The sequence below is a fragment of the Rhinolophus sinicus genome, linkage group LG07 (assembly GCF_036562045.2).
Source record: "Rhinolophus sinicus isolate RSC01 linkage group LG07, ASM3656204v1, whole genome shotgun sequence".
Taxonomy (NCBI): Eukaryota; Metazoa; Chordata; class Mammalia; order Chiroptera; family Rhinolophidae; genus Rhinolophus; species Rhinolophus sinicus.
In genome coordinates, this window is record NC_133757.1 from 113,459,355 (window position 1) to 113,484,217 (window position 24,863).

General features: G+C 33.3%; 1 protein-coding gene across 3 annotated transcripts in view; it reads right to left on the reverse strand.

Moving 5' to 3' along the window:
• The window catches only part of NAA15 (N-alpha-acetyltransferase 15, NatA auxiliary subunit), a 124,130-nt gene that overhangs the window by 18,685 nt on the left and 80,582 nt on the right, over nucleotides 1–24,863 (reverse strand). For all 3 annotated transcript variants that reach the window (XM_019730820.2, XM_019730818.2, XM_019730819.2), the window contains 13 exons: nucleotides 21,200–21,284; nucleotides 19,359–19,463; nucleotides 17,251–17,408; nucleotides 16,779–16,913; nucleotides 15,405–15,558; nucleotides 12,429–12,548; nucleotides 10,967–11,062; nucleotides 10,708–10,814; nucleotides 8,851–8,923; nucleotides 6,139–6,308; nucleotides 4,835–4,987; nucleotides 4,194–4,322; nucleotides 2,925–3,138 (listed from right to left, as the gene is read on the reverse strand). In XM_019730820.2, coding sequence (XP_019586379.1) covers nucleotides 2,925–3,138; nucleotides 4,194–4,322; nucleotides 4,835–4,987; nucleotides 6,139–6,308; nucleotides 8,851–8,923; nucleotides 10,708–10,814; nucleotides 10,967–11,062; nucleotides 12,429–12,548; nucleotides 15,405–15,558; nucleotides 16,779–16,913; nucleotides 17,251–17,408; nucleotides 19,359–19,452 — 1,603 coding nt within the window. In that variant the 5' untranslated portion in view covers nucleotides 19,453–19,463; nucleotides 21,200–21,284. The remainder of the gene's footprint in view (nucleotides 1–2,924; nucleotides 3,139–4,193; nucleotides 4,323–4,834; nucleotides 4,988–6,138; nucleotides 6,309–8,850; nucleotides 8,924–10,707; nucleotides 10,815–10,966; nucleotides 11,063–12,428; nucleotides 12,549–15,404; nucleotides 15,559–16,778; nucleotides 16,914–17,250; nucleotides 17,409–19,358; nucleotides 19,464–21,199; nucleotides 21,285–24,863) is intronic.

The following is a 24,863-nucleotide window of genomic DNA, read 5'->3' on the forward strand; positions in this document are numbered from 1 at the left end:
TCACACTACTTGGGTGTATACATCTGTTTCTCTTTTAGATGGTGAGCTCCTTGGTGGAAGAGACTGTCTTACTTGTAATCTTTGTATCCTCAAGGCGTAGCTCAGCACCATATCAAAACACAGAGATATTTGTGATTGGAATAATGAATAAAACTATATGGTAAATTAAAAATCTGACATTGAAAAAATTAACATCTCTTGAGGTACAAACTGTGGAATGTCTCAAAAGAAAGACTGGGAATCTTTTGATATATGTTAGAACAAGACACCATGCCCACAACCCACCACATTACTTTTTTAGAACTTAGTTCATGACAAAGGTGGCGTTTTATGACAAGCTATTCCATATATACTGTTGAGGAGTCAGCAGTCTATTGGGGATAAAAAAGCCATCCTCCATGTCACATCACATAAAAATCAATTCCAGATGATTAAATAGCCAACGAACTATAAAAATAACAAAACATCATTATAAGGAAACAAGACATTTATAAATATATTTTAAATTTTTAAGTAGAAAAGCCTTTCTAAGCAAGACCCAGAAGCCACCAAAGACTAAAAAAATTTCGTCTCATAAAAACTAACTTTCACATAAGGAAAGATACCCATAAATAAAGGTAAGACCTATATGACAGGAAGAAAATATTTGCAACACATAAAGAGGAATGAAGAGTCCTGAATCCTGAACATGTACAGAACTTCTTCAAATTAACAAGTTTAAAAATAAAATGGGCAAAAGATATGAATAGCCAATTCACAGAAGAAACCCTAAGGCCACGTGAAAACACACGCAGATGCTCCATTCTTAAAAAAACCTTGGAATGGGTGGCTAAGAGTCTGGTGCTGGTAGCACCAAGGTTGCCGGTTTGATCCCCACATGGGCCACTGTGACCTGCGTCCTCCTTAAAACAAAACAAAAAAAACCTAAAAACAAAAAACCAAACAAAAACCCTAGGATTTACAAATCAGTATTTTTCCCAAATAACAAAAGTAAAGGACAAGTAATTTTCAGTGTTAACAATAAAGTAAAATAAAAGACACTCTCAATGCAGTGTTGTTGGCAATAAAAACTGATAAACTTTTTATGGAAAGCAATTTGACACTATTTCAAATTCTCTTTGACCCAGCAATTTCCACTTACAACAATCCATGCTAAATAAATATGTGCATAATGATATGCAAGAACATTTACTATAGCACCGTAATGGTGAAAAAACAAATCCACGTAAGATTCCTACATGGTCATTAAAATGATTAATGATGATAATAAGCTGTATACAGACATGGAGCAACACTACGAAATGAAAAAAGTGTAAGTTGCAGAACACTAGGTATATTATCATCCCATTACGGGCTTTAAAAAAAATAAAGGAAAACCAAACCAACTACAGAGAACCACCCTGAAATGTGTGTGTAGAGTATACGTACACAATAAAACTCCGAAAACTGTAATTGTAATAAAAGGAAAATGAACCTTTCATAGGGATAACCTTTTGAAAGGAGATAACCTTTGGGCAGAAGAAAAGTGAAAGAGGATTTTTCACATTGCTAGATATATTTCTGAATTGTTTCCGTTTTGTATAATTAGAGTTAATAATTAGAGTATATTATTTGTACAGTTTGAAGGAGAGGAGGGAGGCAGGAAGAGTGAACAAAAAAGGTAAAGAAGCCAGAGGATCTCAGCTCTCAGCTTCAACTGTAAATTGTCCTGTAGAATCTTACTGGCATTTTCTTTCTACTTGAAGAAGCAACAACAGAGATTCAAGTGAAATCTGTACAAGAGTTTCAACATATGATCTTAACAAAGTTCTACACTGTTCTTGGCTAACAGGAAGTAAAATTTAATAACAAATTAACAAAAAAACCCGAAAGCTCTTTAGCAGGAGGAAGGATGCACAAAGCAACCAACCATAACCCCAGGAAAGGAGTAAATTTAGGATTGAAAAAAACCTGACACACATTTTATGCCCCAACTCCTGTAACATTTTCGTCATGAATGACAAAATATTTAGATGTACAATTAATTTATATCCTTCTATATGCCTAGATCACTTACATTCTGAGATCCTTTCCCAAATAATTATCTAAGGAAGATTTCACCCTACACACCCTAACATCCTGTTATAAAAATGACATGGTAAAAAGTGGTCAAATGATTAGTCACTGGGCAATTTTACTAGCTTAATTCCAAGCTGGCTTTAAATGTTAAAGCAATATTCATCTCTTAGTAGGTTAATTGTAAGTTACTATTAAAAAGAGGAATAACTAGATAAACCGACAGCCAACACTAATACAGAGTGCCAACACTAATTATATATAGTTAGCAATTTATAGCATTGTAGCTAGCAATTTACAATATCAGGTAAACCAATTATTAAATGCAAAACTCAGGAAATTCAACTTCTTAAAAGCTAATGATCAAATTAAATTCTTACTTAACTTTTGAAAGTATACAGTAAACAGTATATTTCTTTTGTTGCTTAAAGAAACTCACAGAATGACTTCTAAGCATGTGTACAGTCATCCCTAAGTATCCTTGAGGGATTGGTTCCAGGATCCCCACAGATACCAAAATCCATGGATGCTAAAGTCCCTTATATAAAATGTCATAGTTGTTGCATAACCTATACTTGCATATAGGCTACAGAAGGGTACGCCTACATATCACTTCATTTGCATGGATTCGGTATAATGCTTGGCAAATTCAAGTTTTACTTTATGGAACTTTCTAGGATTTCTCCCCACCCCCTTTCCAATCCAGGTGGTTGAATCCTCAGATGCTAAACCCACCGATGTGAAGGACTGACTACAGTATATTTCCACAAAATACTTAACAAAATGCTCAGGAAAAAATCTGTTAGACAAAAACATAAATACAGATACACATACCATAGCAAATATTAAGAAATCGTTGTTTATTATACCTGTATCAGCTTCATGTTCTTTATTCTCATCTGTAAGGGGGTTGTCATGAAGCTTCAAATAGATCTCTATAGCAATTCTTGCTGCCTTGAAGTAAAATGGATGCTGTCGAAGTACATCTTCTAGTTTTAATAAGTCCACATATGATCTAAGGGTAATCTTCCTCATACAGTATGTATGAAAGTCAAACTGGTCATCAGTGATTTCTATAAAATGCTAACAAAATTGTCTTTTTTATTATACTAAAGTATAGGAATGTCAAAGAAAACTACAAAAATCAAAGCCTTTGAATTACTTGTTTCCTAGGCATGAAAAAAATTAGTAAAATAAAATTTAAAAACTACAGTCATTCAATATAAATACTTGGCACATCAAATAAGCAAATATAATTGGCCAACCACTAGCAAAGTATATGGCATACACCAGGCACTGAATTATTTGTTCAATGAAAAGGAAACACGATGCTTTAAAACATATATATTTATTCCTTCCTTAATCATACTTAAATAAAGCTATAATGACAAATCAAACATAATTTATTAATATACATAATGGTGCAATACAGTAGACTTACATTTTAAACATTCAGTTTTTATATTTAGAACGATTTGCAAAGGATTATAATATGCAGTGTTTGGTAATTTTTCTGAGAATACAAATCTGAATCCTATGCAACAGTAATGCTGGTATGCAGAAAAGGAATCAATTAGCAAGTAAGTTAACCAACCAGAAATGAACACAATTGAACTAAGCTCTGAGGTCCTCTACTTCACAAAACAAACATGAAATTATATAAACATTTTATCTGTGAAAAACAAAAATGAATCAAAAGTAAAGGGGACTAAGAAAACAATGAATTTATCAAAACATGAGAAATTACAGAGGCTACAGGAATATTGTGAAAAGGCTTCAAAGGTTTTATCTTATAAGTATCAAGGGTATATGGCATCACTAATCAGCACGACAAACAGGTTTCTAGGATAACTTAATGAGCTTTGTATGTGTTACTAAAGAAACAGCAGCTATTTGAAACATTGAAAAATAATGAAAACATACGCAAGATACAAACTTTCCAGAAAGTTTTTTACATGAATTCTTGCAGGAAGAGTAAACAATAGGGAAGTCTGCTGAAAATGTAGTTTATAATACTGAAAAATGTAAATACTGACATGTAGAAATCACTTACTGTGAATTGTAAAGATAAAAATAAATAAGACCAATAGGATTTGCCCCAAAATAAAACAAGAAACTCATATGTATAGGGTACTTACTCTTTCAATTTCATGACATTTCTTAAGTGCTTCACCAAATTTATTCATTGTCTTATAAGCCTGGGCACATTCTGTCTGGAACCACATGCATTGCATTTCATTCAAATTTTCTACCGCTGATGTTCCTTCCTATATGAAAATCACATATATTCAAGATCATTTCTTACTAAATAAGAAGGAAAAGATGGTCAGTTGAATTCTTTTAAAATCATTTTCTATTTTTTTAACCATTCTCAGAGCAAGACAGAACAGTTAGTATGTGAAAGAAACTGAAATTATATCTCTAAGCACTGAACAAAATATGTGCCTTTGTAAACGATTAATCAAAAGATCTACATAATTGGGGTTGGAGAATAACATAAGAAACATTAGCACATAGCAGGTACTCAGATTAGTATCAGTTCTCTTCACCCCTAAAAAATCTGAACAGCCGCCAACATAAATCAGAGTTTAAAAATCCACTGTACAACCATCTAAAATGAAAATGTTTTATACTAATATTGTTTTTTTCTGATAAGGTGATTTAATTAAAATCCTGACTATTTTCATATTAAAAATATTAGAAATAAACTCTGAAAAATAAGTAAGGTATAAAAGTATTAAATGTTTATTCATAAGTTAAGAACACTAGCTGTACAAACCCGTGTAAACTTTGAGCACATTTCTTCAGCCTCCTTTATCAGATTGGCTTTTAGCATGTATTTTGCACACTTGGAGTTGATAAATCTGTCTGCTGTGTCCAAGGCCTGAGCCTCATCCATCCACCTTGCAGCTTCTTTAATATTCCCAGCATGCTTTTAGTGTATGAAAACAAAATAAACCCGGTCAGTATACTAATTTGACCATGCAAATAATTAGTTACCTGTTGATAAATAACTAAACCATAAACAAAGAAAGATATTCTTCTGACTCTTATAAATCAATGTAGATGCATACATTCTACCATAATATAAGTTCTGATACCTTTCTGGCCATGCAGACTATCAGCTCTCTAATAGTAAAAACTGAACTTTTTTTTTTTTTGGAATAACTTTGCCTACTGTTATAACCTCATTGCCTACAATAGTAGCTGGCACATAGTTATGAATACTCAAAAACAATGGTTGAATCAAAGAATAAACCAATAATTGAAATCTTTTAAGTCAGAACAACATAATTCAATGTAAAGGTCATAAAAGGCAAAGTGATGGCCAAATTTCTATTCCAAAGGAAACATGGAGACATCATTGATTAGGACCATTATTAGATATTTCACAATCTCCATTCTAATTCACCTAACTAGTTCATTGAGTAAAGCCACAGCACTAATGAACATCACCTGGCTTTGAAAAGTGCTTTTAAAACACTACTTAATTTCATTACTTTTTGGTAAGTAAATTATTGATTTATAATCTCTTCCCCAAGAGCTTTTATTACTAAATTATATTTGTATTAAGATAGAGAAGATCCAATTTTATTTTAAGATGATGCTAGATCATATAATTAGAGATTCTCATTCAAGAGGAGTTGAGGAAAAAAAATCACAATATGCAAAATTCATAGTAGAATCTTCAGTTTCATTAAGATTACCAGATACTGATATATGATCACACTCAAATGTTAACAGAAACAAACATTTCACAGCAAATATAATTACTTTCCATTACCTATATTCTTACTACTTAAAACCAAGAAATTAACCAGATATGAAGATGTGTGAATGTATGAATATATAATATGAATAACCATATATATAACTATATATATGTATGTGTATAGAGGTGAATGATCAAATTAGAATGACCACAAGTCTAAAAGTAATCAGACTGAGAAATGCACTATACTTGTTCCATGTTTTATAAGCCATCAAATAATCAGTTTTTATAGCATTTAGAATCCATAAAATATATGAAAAAATTGTCAGTTTCATTATACTTTATTAAAAAAAAGGGGAATAGATTTTTACCTTATAAATTTTAGCTTTCACAAGAAAGAGTTCTATCAACGTAGGTGTACTTTCAATAGCAGTATTTATGTATTCCAGAGCAATAGATGGCTGACCAATTTTGTCATAATGTTGCGCCAAGTAGTACTGAACCCAAAGTAATGTGGTTGGTGGTTCCTCTTTTCCATCATCTTTAAAAAATGGGGAGGTGGGGAGTGGGAGAGGAAAACAACCAAGATTAGTCATTATGTATATTAAGAGGGTACCCATCTCAAAATGTGTACTCTATCTTTATTAATAAGGAAAGCAGTTTGAACTGTGCCGTTTATACATCTAGCTATAAAACTACCACTAAATTTGTAAGGTCTTTGGAAGGGACCACACTTTTTGTTCTATATCACTATAGCCCCTAGCATAATGCCTTGCATTTATTAAGAACTTTACATAATAAATATGGCAGATAAATGAGATCAAAGATGTAACAAATTACCTAAAAAGGAAACTGAAAAGGGTGGGAAGACAAGTTGTACTAGAAATATGAGAGTGCATTGTTATCAAAGAAAAAAAGTATCAAAAGAAATTTTCCATTAATGTAAGGTTAAAAAAAAAAAGACCCAACTGCTTCATTGGGTTTCTAGCTAATGTACTAAACTATGCATAAATATACTTGTGATGTGCTAATTTAAAAATTTGGTGATTATAATAATCTTAATATATTTTAATATTATGCTGAACATTCAATGATGTATAATTGAGGTAGAATAAAAAGTATATCCCAAAAAAGAGATAAGTAAAAAACCTTACTCTATTTTTTAGTTCATAATTTAATTTTTATACACTAAGGAAATGTGTGAGTTAAATACACAACCCACACATTAAAAAGTGCTTTTTAACACAAGTTTCTAAAGTCTGAGAATTGTTATTTGCTTTCAAAGAAAGCAATAGATTGCTTATTTTTATCCTGGTAAAAGTATGATGGCTCATTGGACAAACAATAGGAGTGGAACTCACCAACTCCCGATCTGATAGATCTGCAACTAAAGTGCTGCATATTCTTGGGCATGTCACTGAACCTCTTCCACATTTGTAAAATATGTAGGAAAATGCTGATAATCAAAGGAACATCATGATGATTAACCAATGAAACCATGGTAACGCCTTCTAAAAAGTATTATTAAAATTAAACTGAGACCTAGAAACAATGATCAAACCCAATAGCAATGAGTATCCCAGGTCCCATCCTGGGCTTTCCCATAGTAGAAACCAGGGTTCCTTGGGAAAAACAATTGATTCCAGGTCTCTATGGGCAGTGCACAAGATGAACTGGAATAATCTTGTCATATCAAACTGCAGGGAAGCTATCACCTACTACCATGGTATATGAGGGCTGGAACCATTTAAAACTGTAACAGTTTAAAACATCAAATATGTTTAAATCTATGAATTCATAATAATACCTGTAAAACGTGTATTAGCCATCTTCGAAGGATGATACTAAATCAATTATTTTGAAAACGCAAACAAAAAGAAGGTAGAAGAGGCAAGGGAGAAAAAGCTGCTTTTATCTTGCTTTTCCTATACTCAATGAAATATTGAATAAGCAGAAATAGATGAAGGAAAATTTCCCTTTTAAGGTAATAAAAAACGAATGATAGAACATCACGTTTGTAATTCCTAACAGTTGCTAACAAGTAAAACAAACACTACATGCCTCCTGATGAAAGAACACACCACCACCCGTGAAATAACCTTGCTCATCACTCTTATATTTAAAACTAAACATAAAGCAAACAACCAAAACCATGTTCTAATCTCATCAGGCCTCTGGTCAGACGTGCCCATTAGAAGTTTCTGCTGTGATGGAAAGGCTCTGTGTTTTTCCTGTCCAATATGGTATGCAGTAGCTTCACATGGCTACTGAGCAGCACTTGCAATGTGGCTACTGCAACTGAGGAATTAAATTTTTAATTTAAAAAATTTTAATAGCCACATCATATCAGACAGCACAGTTATACATCCAATTAACAATTTATAGCAAATTAAGAGGGGTGCATTCAGCAAAATCTAGGAAAACTCAAGAAAAAAACTAATTTCTTTAACAAACAAGTTGAAGAAAGGAAAAGATGGAGGGAAAAACCTATAGATTAAAAGAGAGTTAAAAGATATTATCAACCAAATTCAAAGTATAGATTTCATTTGGATCTTCATTTATACTTCAAAAACAAAAAGAAAAAATGACATTTCTAAGATGACATTGTTTGGTATTTTAAGAAAATATTTATGTTCAGGTGTGGTGAGGATATTATGGTTACAATCTTTTGAATATTAAAATATTCATGGGTGAAATGGTGTGATGTTTGGGATTTGCTTCAGAATAACATGGCAGTAGCAGGAAGCAGGTAAGAATAGAGATGAAATGAGTTTGGTCATGAGTTAAAAAATCACTGAAGCTGGATGGTGGGTAAATGGATGATCATTACATTATTACATCTAGTATTGCAGATGTTCTAAATTTTACATAAAATGTTTTTCAATAAGGTAATGTGATTCTCTTCTTACCAAATATTTTCACAATGTGCAAATTAATGCATCTCCATCGTAAAGGGAAAGTTTAAATATACTAAACTTACTGCCTAACTAATAATATAAAAAAATACTGTCCTTCTGACTAAGAATTTCATAGTATATTAAAAATTTCAAGATGTTTTTAAAACATAAAACCTGAGCACTTACCATTGGGATTAAATAACCGGCAGCTTTTTAGAGAAGTTTCATAACCTACTACTAATTCTTCTATGATTGCCACCTAGAGTACAAACATACAAGCAGACTTTAATTAAAAAAAATTATATATGTATATATACAGTTACTACTCTTGTGCAAAATTTATTTACTATTAAAGGGCTAAACAAACATTCACACACACTTTTATACATCTCTTAACTTATGCATAAAAATTTAAAAGCAAGTAAACCATATTTTTGAAGGTGTGCATTAAGACTTTTAACTGTCTAGAATCATACTGAAAATTTTCCCTGCTAGAAAATCTAGCATCAAGCTGAACTAAAAATCAGGAAAGGGTTGGACAAAAAGAGGTAATATTGTGGATGATTTTTATCTTGGCTCATTTTTATCTCAATCCAACATAAATAACACCCACAAGTAGCATTTGCTCTTCAGGGATCGAGAATTATATACTATGTGAAAAGAGAAATTCCCTAAGTAGATGATAGCATCAACTCTCAATTCCATAATCCCAGGGAAAGCATCAGTACCACTGACATATGGTACACCAGGTAGGTTTCTGAGGTCCAGGAGAAAGAGTGGCTGTCCAGGTTCTGGATTTTCCTGAGTCATGACTATACTACTTGCTCCTGGCTTCCTAAGAGATCTGTGAATACTTTTAACTTATTAATCCCCTTCTTAGCTTAATCCATCTATAATGGATTTCTGTTACTACAGAAGCTCTCTTAAATGACTCAACAGATTAACCCAGCTCTCTCCATTACCTCAGATAACTGTGAGGATTGAATGGTCAGAGCTAGATTAATCTGGTGCACCCATGTTCCTCTGCTCCCAGAAGCTGAGCTACATTCTTACTAAGAGTTTTCTTTTCCCAAACCTGTTTGAATCAGTTGCATTTATTATCATCACTGCAGAATAGAATTCAATATTATGTAAACTTAAGAAATGAGAACAAAAAGAAAGAACTTGTTTCTGTAGGTTGAATATCATGGAAAGATGCAGGATAAATTGAACATTTTTAACCAATTTAGATTTACATGCGATGACCATATATATCATAAAAATATACAGGATTCTATAATCAAGACTGCTTTGTAAGCATCAAGTTCTTGCTCTATCAGAACTGGAAATAACAGACCACATTTTATAAATGTGATTCATGCAAGAAAAAAAGTGAAGCAGTCAACAAAAGCCAACGCCTTGGGCCTCTCAACAAACAATTGGTAAAAACCTTACATGCTTTAGGTTCAAATGTTTAGCATGTTTAATTTGTCCCATCTTTCTGATTCTTCACTTGTAACTCATTTTTTTTTTAATCCAACCAACATGTCTTGATGTCACTGTACTTGTAAGCAAAATAATTTAAGTTATGATTAAAACACCCTCTTAACAGGCATTTTGAATGTTGTAATATATAGCTGAAAGAGTAAGGTGACTTACTGGGACAACAAACAAACTCTTCTGACATTTTTTTCTACCGCATAAAAAAGGAGGATTTATTAAGCTAAAACTTAAAAAAAAAAATCACTTCTGAGTTTCACCATGAGCAGGGATGAGAGAAAATACTGAAGAAATCACTACCGTACCAACTTTCATACCTACACTGACTCATTAAAATATACACCAGAAACAAAAGAGAAAAAACGAATAAGCCATAAATTATTTAGTTATAGAAAGAAGAGAATGAAAAAGAGGCCAAGACGCATTCAAACTGCAAGCTAGGAAGACTGATACAAGATGTACAAATGTGTACTATGTGCCCAGATAAGCAAGAATTAACTATTTCAAATACTGAGCAAAGAAATGATAGTTCTCCCCGCCCAAAAAAAAGTTATTTTGCTTTACCTTTTCTTTATCTTTGTATAATGACCTCAAAGTATTGAAGACAGGTGGACAACCCTTGCTGAAGTTCATCCTTAGGAACTTATCCAAACATTCTTTGAACTTCTCACCTTGGAAGAAAAAAAGTTGTGTTAACCTTCATTTACCCAGACAATCCTAACAATGTGTACGTTAACCTCAATATGCACATTCACATATTTAAAACCAAGGAAACTGTAAATCACACCATCATTTGCATTCCTTTGCAATTATTCTCACTTACCAGATAAAAAGTTTAATGGCAGTCTTCTTGGCACCAGTCCCCTGGGATACTTAGTCCAGGCCTCCTCATAAATTTTTAGTCGTTCTAACATATTAGCTGCAGGCAAGAAAGAAGTATGTAATTATAACTTGTATATTTTTCTAGCAAATTTCTCAAAATATATAAAACTTTTCATATTAAACAGAAAATTTGAAGATGGGAAGAAAATATTTTGTAATCTAACTACTTCAAAGTCAAGTCATTTTAGAATATTTCCTTCTAATATTTTCATATATTAAATACCTATACTCATATAATTTTCTTTATCCTATTCTGTTTTAGGTAGCCCTTTAAAATCTGATGACTCCTTTACATTAGTTCTAAAGTAAGACAGACTCGGTTATTATATTCCCATATATGGCTTCGCCACTATTCTCTTTAGCCTCTCCTTTTCTAACTCCTCTCCTGATTTATTTTGGAGCTTCTGGATCTATCCCCTATCTTCCATTTCTCCACATTTCTTTTATATCTTCTGTTTCACTCTCAGTTGAGAACTTCCCCCCTGAAGTCAATCTTCCACTTCACTAATTTTTTTTCAGCTGTGGTCTGTCTGCTATTCAACCCATTAAGATCTTTATGTCACTAAGTAGGTTTTTCATTTCCCAGATTCCTAACTGGTACTTTCACATAACTATTCATATCTCCTGGCTGCAATTCCCTGTCCTCATCTTACATCCCCCCATTGTCTCTACACTCCCTTTTGCTGGCACTGATGACGATTATTCCTGTGCTGGTGTACCTATGATAGTATGACATTCCTTGTTACGAGGTTTCTCCTACAGACATCAATGTATCAGGAATGGCTCACTACCAGTCTTGAGGGAAACAGCTTCAAATCAGATCATCTTGGCTAAGAAACAGGTCTATTTGTAGATGACATGTTTCTGGACCTGTCCTCTCTAGTGGGTCCCATTCCTGGGAGAGGGTGATGAGGAAAGGAGAAAAGAAGAGAGTCTTTAGACCCAAATTGATTTGAGTGATGGAAATTTAGTTCTTCTTCCCACATAAGAAAGCACTGCTCAGCTTGGCTACCTTCACTGCCCCTGGCAGGACACTCTGCTGCAGCCACAGGTCACCACAGAAGTTATGCTTGCTTCTTTCCTTTAGGGAGACAGCTCCATTTCTGTCAGTGGAAATCGCGCTTTCATGCTTTTGATGATTTTTTGTTATGCATTTGTGAATTTTTAAAAGTTGTTTCTAAAATTTTTTTCTCAACTATTTCCTTGAATTTGTGGCAGAAAAGAGGTTTCAGAAAATGCTCGGTCTACCATATTAAATGGAAGTTTGCAAATGTACTTTTATATTCAGATTTTGAACCAATTCTTAACCATCATTTTTTCAGTTATGCTTTTCAGTGATTTAATAAAATATATATTAACAAAAGAAGCAATTAAAACAGAAAGTAAGTTTTAAACAATTCTACCTGGCTTGAGTGCCTTTTCCAAGCCTTTGTAATAGGCCCAGTTTTCAGGATTTCTCTCTTGTAATCCTCTATAAACATCAGTTGCATCTTCCAAACGAGATAATTGCAATAGAAGTTCCCCTGATAAAAAGCAAATTAAATTAGCTAAATATCTTCCGGTTATAACTTTAACTTTTCCTCAAATTTTCTCTTACAAGTCTCTTCAATGTTGTGAAGTGGATGGTATCCTCCTAAGCTCCCAATTCCCTTCAACAAGATAATTTACCATATAATTTTATTCTTTCCTTTTTTGAAGTTTATATTCAGAAATGCCATTCTCTTCACATCCTCAATTTATTCAGGTAGTTGTCTAACTCCAGGCTACTTTTTCAAATTCACTGAACACAATCCTCAAACTATCATCTACTATTCAATTATTTCCTGACGTTATGTGGACAATTTCAATACCTAAACTAACGACCCACTCTAATACCCTAACCTTATCTTCCCTTAATGAACTATAAAACGATTCTGCTGTAGCAGCCCACAATCTTGGCCACACTCAAAACCTTTTTCTAAAGCTTGCCAACTAGCAAACAGGCCTCTTGCTTTGAGCTTAACTGTCTTGTCTTTCTCTTCTTGTCTCCTTAATCCTACCCCTTAGCCTAGAGAAAAACCATTTCCTCTTTCCCCCTCAGGCCATTTCATCAACTTTAGTCTCATTGCTTGTCTTCTCTGGGCTTCATGACCAATCTCATCCCTGAATGAGCCCCAAGTATCAAAACCAGTCTCAAAACCCAGGCTCCCCCTTTTTACCAATTTTAAGGCCCGGATCATTCCAGGTATTTGCTCCACACTTTCTCACAAAAGGAAGCAAAGACATTAGATGAATGGACAGAGGCACTGGTATCGCTAGGAATATGTGAGCTCCAAACTCAGATAAGCCTCCAACACTGCTCAGAATCCTTACCCTAATGGGCTCCTTTGACCAAAGGTATGATTTTCAAACCATAACTTGATCCTTGCACCTTCTGCTCTCCTCAGATAATAAAAATGAACACTTAGAGAGTGCTCACTATGTGCTAGTGACTTTAACATTTCACGTGCATTAACTAATTCAATTTTCAAAATTCTATGAGATAGGTTATGAGTATTTTCATCATTTTAAAGCAGAGAGACCTTAACTTGCTAAGGGTCTTTCAGCTAGTTAATTGTTGGCGTTGGGATTTGAACCCAAGCAATTTGGCTGAAAGAGCCCATATTCTTAATGACTATACCAGTGGTTCTCAGGGGCACTTTTGCAACCCAGGGGACATTTGGCAATTTCTGCAGAATTTTTAGTTATCACAGTAAAGGGGAGTGGGTGCTACTCCTATATGATGTGTAGAAGCTAGAAACGATGCTCAACATTTGGCAGCATACAGGAGATTTCCATTCCCAACATCTCGGTCCCAAAATCTCAAGTGTTGAGGCAGACAGCACGCTCTATAGTAATCAAAAGCCTATTTCACTAAGAACATCCTGCAACTCTTCTCCCTACACTACACCCATTCCCATCCTTCCTTTAATATTCTCCCACCTTCTCTTTGGAAGGAACTGGTGGTAAGAGTCGATGACACTTCCTGCCTTACTATACGCCCACTCACCCTCTCTAGGAAGTTCCCAGAACTACCAACAATGCCTTTACTACAGGAATTGCCAAAGATCGATGATTCTACTCTCAGTTATCAAGAGAAGCAAATGAAATAATGTTCCTCAGAGAGTATTTTGAAAACTCTCGTGTACTTCCATAAAGAAACTGTCACCCAAGACTTGCCCCTGGTCACATAGCTAATTAGAAGCCTGCCAACGAAGGAACCCAAACTAGCTTTTTTTAAAAAAACATCATTGGTAATATAAAGCAGATTTGATAAAACTTTCTAAACATATCTTCCTAACTTAAAAACATTTTTGTTTTTAAAAAAATTTTAAATTACAGTTGACATTCAACATTATATCGGTTTCAAGGAGACCTAGTTCTTGCCAATCTTGTCATCTTTCCATTAAGTATAAATCTCCTCCCTTTATAACTATTTAATAGACTGCTAAGAGATGACAACTCAAATGAAAGGGGCTGTCCGGGATCTCTAGTTCACAACTGAGCTCCAGGGTCCTTAACTTTCCTTTTTTTCCCTTGCCAGTAGCATTACCCTCTGCTCAAAGTTCATCTGGCAAATAACGGCTACATCTGCTATGTATACGGATACCACACTTTATCTAGTGTTCAACTTCGAGGGGAGCCAAAAGAATTTGAAACCAACAAACTTCAGCTCCCTGAACTAACAAGGGCAAAAAAACATTTCGTAGAAAGTACTTGTATTTTCAATTACTTGTTATTTTTCTTTCATGTTTCCATAATCAGTTCCTCAATTTTTAAAACTAGAAGACTCCTTCTTCTCTGCCTTCCAACACACGGCAGCATTGGAATCTTTAAAGATCTACCCTTCCTATCATAATCCACACATAAAACCCAAATCTCTGGTTTCAATTCACGTTCTATGTCCAGAAAAGCATTCAGATAAACCATAAAGAACGTCCCACATGTACTTTAGTAAAGACTGATTTATCAATATATACGACTGGTAATAAATCTGGCGCACACACACAGTTTGGCTAATAAGCTGTTCGTAAGAAATTTAATCCTGTCTTATAAAATTAAGCAATTGCCTCTTGTGTTTTGGTAAAACCTTATAATATTTTCAGATCAAAAATGCTTTAAAGAAAAAATTTTTGAGTATCTTCATTCAATATTTTATTGTTTGCAATTTTTTACCTATATCAACAATGTTTAAACGAGTACTTTCCCACATTACAAATTATTCAAAGTACAGAGTAAGAAATACATTTTCTATCATCAAAAGTTGAATTATATACAATGACCAGCACCAACTACACTTTTAGCCTTACACTCTGTCTTAATTAAATACTAGAACAATTGACATTCTTTAAAAACAATACCTTTGGTTTCTTCTACAGCAAGTTTATCACAAATCTGCTTTTCATAGGTACAAAGATGTTCCAGGGCTTCTCTATAGAGACCTGCTTCCCGAAGAACTTGATTCTGATATAAAAGGAGTTCACTATATTCATAATCCACTTTATCGGGGGATGTCTATATATGGACATAAGAAATACTAACAGTAAGAACTTTGTTTTCATATTAGAAAGTTGTTTATACACTCAAATACATACAGGGAGACTACAGATAATATCTGATTGATAAAACTCATTTTTAAAAAATTCCTAAATATCTACCTAGGGAGCAATTAAGTAAATAAAATGACAGTATTAACTTATAACCCATTGAATAAGAATCAATAAGTCCTTACATATAATAAATAAGTAGGAGAGAACGGAAAGCTCTTTCCTAACAGTAGAATGTCAAATAATAAATCTAATAGGAATAAAAGATAGAGAATTACCATTTTGCAACTATCACTGGCACAACTGACTCACACAAGACTCATAATCAATGAATGCTAAAACTAGTGGTGCAAGTTTGATGAGGAACAGACTATTCATAAAGTTGCCAACTGTTTATTAAATACAAAGAGAAAAAATAAGTTTATATGATGAAACCTAACAGGCATCACCTTAACCAAGTAATCAAACGGAACAAACAGACATCATCTGCCTCTTAATGTGACGAACTGAGAAGGGCTCAATATTACTTCTGTCGTTTCCTGCTAAAAATACCTAACTATAATAATGAGGAGCCATCAAACAAATCCAAACTGATACACTCTACAAAAACACTGCCCTGTACTCTTCAAAAATATCAAATGTCGTGAAATACACAATACCTTCAAAACTTCAGATTAAAAAAGACCGAAGACAAATGATAACTAAATGTAAGCTATGATTCTAAACTGCATCCTTAAATGGAAAAGAAATCCAAGAAAGGATATAAACAATTAATAAATTTTAATTATGGGCTGTGGATTAGATAATAGTCTATTAATATTAAATTTTCCAATTTTTTTCTATATAGTACTATCTATAGAATTCACAACTATAGAGTTAGTCTCAGGAAATACCACACTGAAGCATTTAGGAGTAAAAGAGCATTGTGTCTGCAATTACTTACAAATGTTTCAAGAAATTTTAAATAGATAAATAGATACGGATTATAAAGTAAATATGTCAAATATTAACAATTAATTAGTTAATGTGCATGAACTCCTATATGAAGTTCTTAGTACTATTCTTGCAACTTTTCTGTAAGTTTAAAACTACTCCAATATAAAAAATTAGCAAGTCTATGTACACTTCTTTCTTTTAGTTATACTTAGAATCAGACCTAGTTCACTAGGTCTGGCTTCTCGTTGTTACCTGCTGTGTTTTCCTAAATTCTTCTAAAATCTTTGCTGCCATTTCATAATCTTCTAATAAATGGTAAGCAATAGCATAACCAATCCATGATGCTCTCTGTGCAGGTCGAAGCTGAAGTAGTTGATATCTTGTTTCCTTTAAGGGGGGAAAAACACCACTTGTTCTTAGGTTTACAGTGAAAGCAAATGCTCCTTAAAAAGATCATATTAATTTCCCCACAACACTGAGCAATTTGCAGCACAATGCTGGGAATAATAATACAAAAGAGTTTCAAACATCCACATTGTGTAGCTATATAGAGGCAAGAAAAGATCTGTTAAGCACAAGGAAGTCCCCAAGGTAACCGTGTAAATTGTTTAAAACATTAAGTCCAGGTGCCCTTTATCATTTCCTGATCTACTTACTCTAAGAAAAGAGGATGGAAAAGATAATACAATATTTTCCCCTAGAATAAAAACATTCTTTTACTTACCCTGTAACCCTCAAGGTCTCGCATTTGAATCTGTAGTAAAGAAAGGTCCCTTAAGATTTGAAGATTGTCCTTATCCCATTTTAGCGCATTTCTGTAACACTTAATGGCTTCATCATATTTCTTGTCTGACCTCTGGAGAAGGCCGTAAACATGCCAACCTAAAGGATTTAGTTAAGGATACAACCTAAAAGATTTAGTTAAGTCAAGAAATAATATTCCATTAATGTTCCCCAGGAAACTGTGAGAACTACAGCTACTTAAAAAATTACAAGCTTAAAAAAAGGAGAGAATATAAATATAGAAGGTGGTTTAATACAGCTTTTCAAGCCAGAGAAAAGAGGTCTAGCCTGCCTTGTTAGCTCTGTGACCTTGGACAAGTTATTTAGTCTCGTTATGTTTCCTCAATTATAAAATGTAAATAGAAAGTCTATAGAGCAAGACATAGTACTTTGGTGACTAAATAGAATAACACATATAAAGTGCTCACTGCCTGGCACAAAATACTCGTAAATGCTCAATATATGTCAGATATTATTTTTGAAAGGAAAAAGAGGGAATGGGTATCTATGACATGAAATTCTTTTAAGTCATGTATACTTTTTCTTTAGCTAATGACGTTAACTAAAAAAAGGACAGAACCCTCAGTGCACAACAAAGTTCCTAAAAATCAACCACACACAAAATAACATTGATTCTTTTAATAAATATCAAAGTTTCTTAATAATTGATAGATGACCAAAATGGGCAGTCTCTTGCATGCAAAGAATTTGGAGTCCAGTAAGAGACATAAATATGCAAAATTACCAGTTGTAAAAAATGCTATAAAGGAGGAAAATATGTAAATAATTCTACTCCCCTAACAGAGGAGAGGTTCTTTACATTTTAGATCTTGATTATTACAAGTCACCCATCCTCCCACCTTCAGTCTCTCTGCTTTTATTCTCTCCTGCCAAAATAACCATAGTCAAAAGAAAAAAATCCAATTCCTTTTCCAGGAATTTACAATGTTTCTCTCAGATCAGGTTCAAACTTTTCAATCTAACTTTTACACCAGAGATCCCCAACAGTCAGTAAAAGAATGTCTACAATGGCATGTATAACTGAAAATATATTTAATACTATAAATTTTATTTGAAAAACAATCTCTGTTTTCGAATGGCAAGGTAAAACTTAACAAAATCTTCTCATCGGGAACATGATGAAAAAATATCTATAACAGTCTTATTAATTAATGCTTTGTTTACCTTTTCAGTGTCTGGTTACTCCCAACTCACTTCTGCTTTACTGGAATAGTGGTCATTTTTGAATAAGCTGTAACATTTTATGTAATACTCAGAAGTCTTCACTAGAACAAATTCCTCAAGAACAAAATCCCTCTTTTTTTATTTTAGTCTGTACTATGCCACAGACCTGGTAAATGCTTGAAAATTTGCTAAGTATTTTAGCACTTAAAATTAGGTTAACCCACAAAGTAGGCGAGGAAATATTTGTTTAAAAACTACTTAAAAATTAGTAACCCACACTTTCCCCCTCTATCTTCCCTCAGACATTTGTACTTGCTCCTATCCTCACACTTCCCTTAATGAAATAAAATTTATCTAGTAATTAGCATTAGCAGGGACTATATTAGGCATCATTAAATCTTTACGACACTACAATGAAGTGGGTCTGATTACCGTCATTTTAAGTCCTAAGATCACAAAAAGCAGCTGAGCCGGGATGCAAACCTAAGCGAAGCGCACGCCTAAGGTTGTGCTCTTAGTCAGCACACTGCATTGTCTCTCTGTATTTCTTTGTGCATATCCATCTCTGAAGTTATGATCATGATGAAATCTGCAGGGTACTTCTTTTTTTTGAAGCACGAGAAGAACTTTCAGAGACATTTTAAAAAGCAAGTCCCATTTATCTGTAAATAGACATAATGTTAGAACATGGTAGGTATATAAAAATGTTCCCTGAATTAAGGTAGCTGCTATTATTGAATTTAAGAAAGTAACATCTTCTCTGGAGTTACGTGGTAAGAGGAATCTAAAACTTCTGACTCCCAAATTGCTGCCTTAGTTCAAAATACCCCAACCGAACCCTTAAATACATCTCAAAAAGGATACAGACATGACTCTTCAAGTCATTTCTCAAACCTCTACGAACCAATTCATAAGCTTCTTCCTTTTTCCCCAAACAATTCAACGTTAATCCTTTCATAGCCAGGGTTTCTATTTTTACAAAAATAAGAAGTAAAGGTAGAAAAAAGAAATTAAATATTAAAAATAATTAACATCAAAAATGGTAACCATAATCTCAAAAACAAATGTTATATTACCCTAAGAGTTGAAAACTTTGAGAAGATTATTGGGAAATTTTCCAGGTTTGCACACAATTAAAATATTTTAAAAAATTCACAAACCAAGTTAAACCAAATTTATCTACTTTAGGTCTCTGTAGTTTATTTTTCAGATAAAAGTTACAAAATTGCGTGAATATCTGGTAATTTCTATTGCAACAAGTTACAATGGCTCTATTACTGTTCTTTAGAGGAATTCCATGTAATAACCTTATATAATAACTCCTTTAAAGTATGAAAAACTTTATCTTGAAACAGACTTTACCCCTTTGAGCCCAAATTACATAAAGATTAAATTCACTGCTCAATGATTAAAATATAAACAAATTATATACATTTATGATTTTCATAAATGTATGTAAGAATTAAAGGTATCCTGAGGAAGAACTCAACATTTATAGGAAAATGCAGATAAAGAAATTGAAGCAAAAGAGAAGGGGAAAAAATCATGTACAACCATTATAAATCATGGATAAGTTTAAAGGAAAACAAAATATATTTGGCAAATAAGACAAATTAACAAGGAACTGTAGAAAGTAGCCTTTTGTTGTCAAATAAAATCTATTCTTCCAAGTTTTACCAAACATCTTAAAGTGCCTTAATTCATAAAACCCTGGGTGGCAATTAAGTCTAAGACATGTAACGTTAAAAAATATTTTCAGTTAAATTATGACACTTCACATAATTATCAACCTGATTTCAGACATGTTAAATATGAAGAGTAACTGCATTTTAGAAACAATGACAACCTAATATCCAGCTGGCCAGAGAAAATATTTTTTTAACAAACCAAAAGAGACAAATTTACATACTTTTATTCCCATTGCTTTCCATTTCCAAACAATTTTATTATTATACTGAAAGTATACAAGAGTAAAGAAAGCTACGAGAGAACTACTACTCTCTTGCTTCAATACTAAGAGAATATCATCAAATTAATTACCAAACAGCCATGTTTCCTAACTGTACAAATCAGACCTGTGAAAGCTTATTTTTCCTTTGCCTCTTCACGAGTTTAGCTACACACTCTTCCCTTACCCTATAAACACTGCCTAATCTTCCACCATCACATTGGCAAAAGCTAAAAAAAACTTTCAGAACATTGCAATATATAAATTATGTCTTTAACATGACTGTCTTGAAAAACTGATTAAAATACAATGCTAAATAAAAAGATGTTTGTTCATCAGCAAAGGACCAAATGGGCCCTTTCTGAATAAGCTTATTATAAGGAATAAAATTCTCCAGCTCAACCAAAGTTCTAAAGCAAATTTTTCTTATACCATCGTAAATAGAGTTACTTGTCAAATAAGCATATTTGTCCCACTAGGTTCTTTTGCATTTCCTACGGTGCCTTTATTGAAACAAGGAATAACTCAGAACTCAAGTAGAACGTGTTATTGTTTTCTTGACATTAAATTCAAAATACAGAATGAAACATCTTCTCACAGGAGCCAAGGACAAGAAGGTCCATTCTCTCTGGAAAATAGTTAAGGTAGCTGGAAGTGACAGAACCCAAGTGACAGAACCTAAATAAGTAAACCCAGACAGATAAGCAAAGCCTTATCTACTTAAACTTACAAGTAAGTATATAATAGTTATACTTACCTCCATGCTCTGCAAATTTAGGGTTAGAGAGGATTTGTTTACAGAATTTCAATCCATTTCTATATTGTTTATGTTCATAACATCTCTGTGAAAACAAAAAAGAAAATTTCAGAGCTTAGTAAGAAATGCAAAAAATTTAAATTCAATGCTAAATTTTTGATTCTGTTAAATACAACAGAATGATCAAATGTTGTTTCCATATTCTCCTAAATCCCACTAAAATGCCAGTAAAAAAATATGGAAGGTTCAAATACAGCAAGTGAAGGCAAAACAAAAGGATAGAAAACAGATTAGGAAAAACAAGAAAATTAGCTCACTTCAAAAGGTCCAAAAAGTGTTATTTGAAAACTGAAAAAAAAGTAAAGGTGTCAAGATTATATTTCAAAATAACATTTTCTTTTTAACTGAGGAAGTCTCTCTAGCTGTAAAGGGACAAACAAGGGCATAAAAAATAATGAAGGGAAAGAAAAAGACCCACAGCATGGCACACCATAATAAAATTTCAAAACATGGAAATAAAGAAAAGGTCCTTAAAAACTTCCAAAGAGAGGGGAAAACAACAACAAAAAAAAACAAGCCACATAAGAAGGATCTGTAATCAAAATGGCATTGAACTTTTATTCCAAAGTAACAATGGAACATTGCTGAAAGCCAGAAAAAACTATACAGTCTTCAAAATACAGAGTGAAATTAAGTTTCAACCAAGAATTCTATACCCAGCCAAATTATCCATTGAGTACATGACTAAAGTGAAATTTTAAGGATTCTCAAAATGCTAAAATTTTATTTCTATGCACTCTTCCTTAGCAAGCTATTAAAAAGGATCAAAACAAATTAAAAAAGAGATAATATAGAACTTAGTAAACAAGGAATTTAATGCAGGAAAAAAAACCCCAAAATCCCTAGAGAACAACCACTCCAAAATGAAACAAGCCAAAGGCCACCACGGAATAGGTTTCCAGCAAGGGCAACAATAGAACTGATGTACTTCATAATATGGAAAATGTTTATTTATTTATAAGCACAGGACAGAAATATAGACACATTTGGGGGAAAAAAACCCCAACAGATTTACAGAAAAATCAGGCAACTGCATAAATGAGACAGGAGAAATAAATGCTTATCTAAGAAAGTGTGGTCTTAGTGTAATATTTGGCTTACCATGAACAATACATACATAATTATAAAAATGTAAACATTCAGTACTGATTGATCCAAATATTGTGATATACTAAAAGTATAATAGGAAAGTGGGCAAACGTGTGAATGACGAAGTTCTAAGTCCTCATTTTCCATAACCAGAAGTCAACAAATATCTAAAAGTCATGTATCAAGAAACAGTGATATATTATTAAACAAGCAAGCAAATACCCGAGAAAATGGCTAGAAGGATTGAAGGTGCTTAATTCCAGAGTGGGAAGTCATGGAGGGGGGATGACTTTTTTCATCAAAAACCTTTTAGTGCTATTTCACTTTAGGGTGCTTTCATAATAATTTTGGAAGCACTGTATTTATTACAGAAAAAAACCTGCATCTAAAAGATATGATATTCTATGCCAAAATCACTGTCATAAATTTAAACAAATATTACTCACAATTTTTGAAATAATATATTCAAAATCTGGGAGAGATTAGTTAATGCAAATAATGACAAAATGATAGTAGAAAAATGTGTAAGAAACAATGAAAACGTAAATTTTTACATTTAACATCAAATCAATTGCTTAAGTCAATGCCATAGCCAACTACAGAGTTATTCTATACCAACTATGTACTCACCATCTTTTGTTGTTCCACATCTCAAACCTAATATCCAAAACACAACTGATTTTCTCCCAGAATCTATTCTTCACCAAGTCTTCACCATCTTAGTAGATGTCCTCCCCTCAGCCCATCCAACCAGATGATGATGCAAACAAACTAATTACCCTTGGTGTTTTCCTTCCCTCATACTTCCATCCTCTAGTAGGTCTCATCAGTCCCAGCTTCTCTGCAATTAGCTTCCTAACTCTCTGCCCCTCCTACAATCAACTATGCACTCAGCGGGCAGACTGACCTGGGGGATAAGAGGGAGGCGACAGCAGAAGCAGTAGCTTGGGAGCTATCATTAACCGTATATGTAACCAAAGAAACATAAGACTAAGTAACTAAATTTAGTGTTCCTATTTACTTAGCAGAAAGCCTAGAAATAATTTGGGTTTTTAAAATATATTTATAATAATGATAAAAACATTAAAGGAAGCAATGATGTTAAGACTAGGCTAATTAAAAGGAACACTCGATTTCCGGGAACTACATACATACATACAAAGAACAGTTTAAGCACATTGTGTTTAAAACCCTCAATTAGCTTTCTGAAAATTTATTTCTGTAAAAATGTAGTAAGAGAACTTCCACTTTTGGCTATGATGGGATGAGGCTGAACTTGTCTTCTACCATAAACAACAAAACTGGATAAAATGTATGAACTAATTGTCGTCGGACACTGGAAAACAGGCAGCGCAGACTGTAAACCATGGGGTGGGGGGGGGAACAACCATAATGAGCTTAGAAATGCCAATGCTTTACAGATCCCAACACAGGTAAAAGAATCCTAGGCAGAGCACAATCGTCCACAGAGATAAAGAGACAAAGGCTGAAGTTCAATGATGCCAACGAGATGATGAAGCAAAAAGTGATGGAACTCTTTAGAGAAAGAGACCCAATGATCTGCACGGGATCCCATGCATCTGTTGCTGAATGACTGAGTCTTGTATATGTAGGGTGAAATTTCATAAGGCCAAACAAAGCCGTAAGTTAAACAATTTTCAGGGCTCACATGGCACTGAGAGTTCCAAGTAGCCAGAATGGAGTCTTCGATAAACAGCTGCAGAATTCAGTAAATACTGCAGAAAGGTCTACTCAGCAGTAGACAAAAACTGGCCTCGTGTACGTGCACTCTAGACCAACCCTAACAAAGCCATACACTGATGTACAAATATCTTCTTCACTATCTGCTTTAAAAAAATCCAATGCTGGTTAAAGGCAGTGAAATCCATAATGCCCAACATCCAATAAAAAATTACTATACAAGCTAAGAAGCAGAAAAACATGACCCATAACCAGGAGAAATAAAAGAGAAATGAAGGGATTATGAGATGAGGAAAACAAAACTTTTTGTAAGTATGCTCAAAAAGTTAAAAATAAAAACATATGGAGAAACGGAATATATATAAAAGAACCAAATAGCACTTCTAGAGATGAAAAATACAATATCTACAATGAAAAGCAATTATGACACTGCAGAAGAAAAGATCAGTAAAATGGAAGACACAGCAATAAAAACAACCAAACTGAAGTATAGAGAGAAAAAAAGATAGAAAAATAAATCAGCCAATGGCACAATGACTACTTTACAACAGAAAACTGAATTCTAAAAGCCAAACAGACCTGTGAAAAGTAAAGAAAAAAAGCTTCCAAAAGAACCTATTTTTAAATATCTTCATTATGTTGGGTAGATCCCTTAAACAGGAAATTTTAAATATTCAAGATAATGTTTAAAAAAAGGCAGGACAGAGAAGACATATGCAAAAAATATGTCTGACAAAGATCTTACATCCAGAATATATTAAAAAGTCCTATAAGTCAATAAGACAGAAAAAACACACCCAAAAAAGGTTATCCT